Source organism: Chionomys nivalis, chromosome 10 (assembly GCF_950005125.1).
Source record: "Chionomys nivalis chromosome 10, mChiNiv1.1, whole genome shotgun sequence".
Lineage (NCBI taxonomy): Eukaryota > Metazoa > Chordata > Mammalia > Rodentia > Cricetidae > Chionomys > Chionomys nivalis.
This window is the reverse complement of record NC_080095.1, coordinates 10,864,605-10,870,453: the sequence shown is the minus strand read 5'-3', so window position 1 is coordinate 10,870,453 and position 5,849 is coordinate 10,864,605. Positions and strand designations below refer to the sequence as shown.

The 5,849-nt window shown below is 39.5% G+C and overlaps 1 gene segment (V, D, J or C); it reads right to left on the bottom strand.

The window, feature by feature from the left end:
• Positions 1–1,203: 1,203 nt before the first annotated feature.
• On the bottom strand, positions 1,204–2,318 carry LOC130882822 (immunoglobulin heavy variable 3-48-like). The segment is given in 3 exon segments: positions 1,204–1,314; positions 1,810–2,120; positions 2,221–2,318. Coding segments are annotated over 3 exon segments (468 nt in total).
• Positions 2,319–5,849: the final 3,531 nt, after the last annotated feature.

Genomic DNA, 5,849 nt, shown 5'->3' with positions numbered 1-5,849 from the left:
AGGGCAGGGAATTTGGACTGCTCTTCATTATCGAGGGGAGGGGAAATGGACTGGGGGGAGGAGAAGAGGAGTGGGGATAGGGGGAGGGGAGCGGGGGCAGTGGGCAATATGTGGGAGGAGGGGGAGGGAAATGGGAAACGGGGAGCAGTTGTCAATTTTAATTAAAAAAGAATAAAAAATGAGAAAAAAATATTTTAAAAAATCCATCATTGGCAATATATTTTCTTTTTTGAAAATTATTTACAATACATGTTTTTTCTTTTACATATTACAATTCTTTTATCTGTGTATAGTGATAATATCCAGGGTTCAAAGTTGGTTCAGTTGTAAGATGCTTGCCCTCCAGTATTAGTATCTTAGCTTGATTCACTACTCTTATCTTAGAAGCTGGGTGTGATGGTTTATCCTATATTCCCAGCTCTGGAGGCGATTGTGACTAGAGGTTCTCTAAAACTTGTCGTTCCAAAAATCTATCTGCACATTTGTGGTCCAGGTTTACTGTGAGATCTTGTCTCAAAAATAAGATAAAAATGAACCCATAAACACAATCTCTAGCCTTCAGACATATGTGAAAACCATACACAATGCACACACAGTCTAGACAGTTATGTTTTCAAGCCATCCAAACATTTTCCTTACCCTGCATGGAATTAATGGTTTATAGTTATTTAGAACTGTGTCATGGAATTTGCAGACCTTGGATGAACTGCTTGTTATGGAAGTCAAAAGATAAACTCCTGTAGACTTCTTCCTTCTCCACAACTTTACAACTGCACTTCCTATTCTGGGGACTTCCATTCATTTTCCAGACACGAAAATGGCTCATTTAAGTTTCTGAAAGTAAGAAATGATATTTGTCTAAGTGATCAATTCCTATTTTTAGAAGAGTTTGGTATTTAAATTTCAGACATTTCATATGACCATAAAGCACTCTACCACAGAGCTACAAGGCTAGATCAGTCTTTTAAAACACAACATTATTCTGCAGAAAATATTTTTTGAAGACTATATTTATGCAATACTAAAATATACACTGGGAACCATAAATTCTTCTTTCTTGATGCCCAGCACTTATAACTCATTCTGTAAACGATCAATTTACTGAGCATGGATCTCAAGAATGTTGGGGTATTGTGGCTAAATCAAACCAAACAAAGAAAACAGAAGGAAGAGGACAAAGAGAAGTAGACGGAAATTTCACCCTCAGCTGATGACTCCTATTCTGCTTCTGGACTCCATGACCTTGTCAATACTGCTGTGTAGTCGAAGCACAGCATGTTCTGAAATCTCACTATTCATGTTCAACTCACACACCTGAATTAAAAGTTAAAAATGAGAGCAGACTAGACATATGAGTAACAGTGTCTGCCACATATTGAAAAGAGGAAGACAGAGGCTGTTGATCATCATATGTCAGCACACAAATACGTGCATGCACATGGAGAGTAGTTAGAGAGAATGTTTGAGAGAGAGGGAGAGAGAATGAGACACTGAGAGAGACAGGTTGACAAAAAGAGTTAAATGGAAACAAGGAAAAACACTGTAATAAATAAACACACATAAATCAACAGAAAAAAGAAATTGGAATAAACATTTGGACATTCAAGGATTACTACACACTATACCTGTAGAGAAAATCCCTAAGTGTGATATGGAGAGGCAGTGCAGCCACAGAGATATTTAGTCCCTCATGCTTCTCTGAGCAGGCTCTTCTGTGACTCAGATCTCTAAGTGCTCTCAGTGCCCTCTGCTGGTCCTGTGTTCCCCACAGCGGTGTTTGTGTCTGAGCTCACAGTAGCATTCACTCACTGTGTCTCTTGTACAGTAATACATGGCTGTGTCCTCAGACCTCATATTGCTCATTTCCAGGTACAGAATGTTCTTGGCATTGTCTCTGGAGATTGTGAACCTGCCCTTCACAGCATCAGTATACCTGGAGGTACTACCACCTTCACTAATATATGCGACCCACTCCAGCCCTTTCCCTAGAGCCTGGCGGACCCAGTGCATTTCATAATTACTGAAGGTGAATCCAGACGCTGCACAGGACAGTTGCAGGGACTTTCCAGGCTGCACTAAGCCTCCTCCAGACTCCAGCAACTGCACCTCACACTGAACATCTGTAAACACAAAGAATTCTGATTAGAAAACTGACACAAAAGACATTTTTTCTCTTTTTCATGTCCACACAATACACAGCATCTCATCTTTATGAATTACCTTTTAAAATAAGGACAGAGAAAACCAGTATAAGCCCTAAGTCCATGGTGAGTGACCTGTGTTCAGTGCTGAACCCTGACTGGGAGGATTTGGGAATCCACGGCTGGTCTCCTCTGCCAGAACTGCAGAGTCAGGGCAGGCCTAGTTTTTATGTGCACAAAGAAGACTTATTTGCATATCTTCCTGCTATAGCAGGCTCTGTAGTTGGACCTGGGCAGAATGCAGTACTCAGCACAGATATAAGTCATCCTACACACTGATGACAGTTATAGAAATTGAAGCATTAACATAGTTTTGTATACACATTTTCCTTCTTAGGGCTTCTCTACACTGTCCTTAGTTCTCTTTTCACCATATGCATAGAAAATGTTTTTTTCCACACTGTCATTTTTTTTTTTTTTTAGGATCAATGTGATATTGAAAAGCTCCACACTTCTGTGTTTCTAGATATTATCTCTGCCTGTTCTTTCGTCTCTGCTGGACATGACTTCTTTCTGAGGTGGAATTTGGGTAGGGTGACACCTGCCTATATCTCATTCTCGGTGACAGGAACACTTGAGACTTTTTTTTTTTTTTGATTTTTCCTCAGTTCTGAGAAATGCTGTCCTATGCCCCCAGGAAGTTTGCAAATGAGACGTTCCTTGTGGTTGTCTTTCTTCCTATCAGTGATTGCTATGGAGATATATTTATATTTGCAGCACTTAAGCTTTGGCATCCTGAAATTTTCCCTATGATCACTTTCTACTTTCCACTGTGCCTTTCTTTTTCCCAACTTGATACCAGGCAACACATGGCTGTCTTCATGTTGTTTATGTCAGTTTTTGTTTCTGCATGTTTATATCAGCTTAATGGGGAACCTAATAAATTTTTATAACAAAACACAAAACTATGGCATCAGTTTGGTATTGTCAGAAGACTCTGTTTTTATTTTACTGAATTCTCATGCTTTCTACTCCTTTTTTCTCACTACACCCAACATTTCTTTCAAAACCTCTGTCTTACCCTGTGCCATTTCCTTCCCTCATGCCCCTCACTTAAAATGTCTTTTCCTGTCTTGACTTCCATTCTAGTTCTGAGCCTACAAAACAGAAGTCAGAAAAACACATACACAGAGTCTCAAATACATAATCTGGATTTTCTGTAAGGCAGAAAATGTCCCTCCAAATCTTCAATATGTTGTGTGATATAAGATTTTCAAAATCATTCAAGTTCCTCCAAGGCTCAGAGAACACTGATGAAGAAGATGGGGAAAGAATATAAGGAGCAGAGCACAGGGAGGGGTGATATGACATGCTGTCTTCTGGACATGACATGGATATCACAATCGTGGACTCATAATGGCTGCTGTTGTCTGTATAATCCTAACTAGGGCCAAGCCAGCCTGGTATAGATAGGGCTGATAATTCCTTGGCCCTACTTCTTACAGAGGAGCAGATGGAACTGTATTTTCTTGACAAGGGATATAGTCTCTGCTTTTTGAGCTTATGGTCACTGGTATGCTTCCAATATTGCAGTTCTGGGTTCACATACATGCACATATGGGCAGCACTTACTGTGCTTAAATAAATTAAGGTTGATACGGCCCAATGCTTGCCAGATTTGGGAGGAGCTGGATGAAATAATATCATATGTAGAGATCCTAAAGAATAAAGGAAAATAATATAAACTATATAACTGAGGCTCAAAACAATAAATTCAGAAAGCAAATGATTTAGGAACACTGGTAAATATCAAATAACTTGGTAGGCAACTTTATCTGGGACCATCTTTCCATCCAACTAAGAACTGGTGGGGTCCTTCACTTATTTAGTTTTTTTTAAATTTATTAATATTTAAAAAAAAACTACCAATCCAAGTTCCCACACCCTTCCCTGCTCCCATTACCTCCACATACCCTCCTACCATACCCCCATCTAATCCTCAGAGAGAGTAAAGCACACTGACTTGTGGAAGGTCCAAGGTCCTCCCTACCATATCTAGGCTGAGCAAGGTATACATGCAAAGAGAAGAGGATCCACCAAAAACAGTAAATGCAGTAGAGATAAATCCTGGTGCCATGCTAGTGGCTCCTCAGTCTTCCGCAGCCACACAAATGTCAGTGCCATTCAGAGGAACTGGTTTTGTCCTATTCCTGTTCCTTCCCAGTTCAGCTGGAGTTGGTGAGCTCGCATTAGCTTAGGCAAACTGTTTTGGTAGTTGAATCTTTCAGGTCTTGACCTCCTTGCTCATATTCTAATTCCTTTCACTATTCAACTGGATTGGGAGCTCCAATGTAGGTCTCTGCCTCTGCCTCCATCAGTTGCTGGATGAAAGCTCTATGGTGATATTTAAGATAATCAGCAGTCTGACTACACGGCAAGTCAAGTTTGGAACCTCTTTCCTCTATTGCTCAGGGTCCGGGGGGGGGGTCATTCATTTTGATTTCTTGGTTTTCTCTAGATTCAGGTTTCTGCTAACCCTATAATGGCTCCCTCAATCAAGATATCTCTTTCCTTGCTCTCATCTTTGTTTTTCTGCCAACTCAACCATTCCATTCCTGCAAGTTCTCCTCTACCCTCCACCTCTCCCTTTCTCTTCTCATACTCCTCTCCGCTCTCTCTACCCCCACCACCATGCTTCCAACCCTGAAAGTCAATCCTGTCCATTTCCAAATTCCAGGGGTGTATATATATATATATATTTTTTTTTTCTTTGTGCTCACCTTATTACTTAGCCTCTCTAGGATCATGAACTATAGGCTCAATGTTGTTTATAGCTAGTATCCACTTATGAGTGAGTACAAACCATATTCATCTTTTTGGGTCTGGGTTATCTCACTCAGGATAGTGTTTTTTAAGTCCATCCATTTGCATGCAAAGTTCAAAATGACATTGATTTTTACTGTTGAGTAGTATTCTAATGTGTAAACGTGCCACATTTTCTTTATCCATTCTTCGACTGAGGTGCATTTAATTTGTTTGCAGCTTCTGACTATTACAAATAATGCTGCTATAAACATAGGTGAACAAATGATTTTGTAGTACAATTGATCATCTTTTGGGTATATGCCCAAGAGTGGTATTGCTGGATCCTGAGGTATGGTGATTCCCAATTTTCTGAGAAACCACCATACTGATTTCCCAAATGGTTTTACAAGTTTGCCTTCCCCCCAGCAGTGGATGAGTGTTCCCCCACTCCACATCCTCTCCAGCATAAGCTATCATTAGTGTCTTTAATATTAACCATTATGACAGGTGTAAGACAGTATTTCAGAATTGTTTTGATTTGCATTTCCCTGATAACTAAGGATGTTGAACATTCCCTTAAATATCATTTGGCCATTTGAGAGTCTTCTGCTCAGAATTCTCTGTTTATTTCAGTACCCAATTTTTAATTGGGTTATTTTGAATTTAATGTCTAATTTCTTGAGTTCTTTATATGTATTTTGAAAATCAGTTCTTTGTCTTAAGTGGGGTTGGTGAAGATCTTTTCCCATTCAGTAGGCTGCCTTTCTGTCTTATTAACTGTGTCCTTCACTTTAAAGAGTCTTCTCAGTTTGGGGAAATTTATTTGCAGATAATCCTATACATGATTTGTAAAATCTCTTTTCAGATTTGTTTAGTTGTTACTTTACTATTAGGTGACATTAT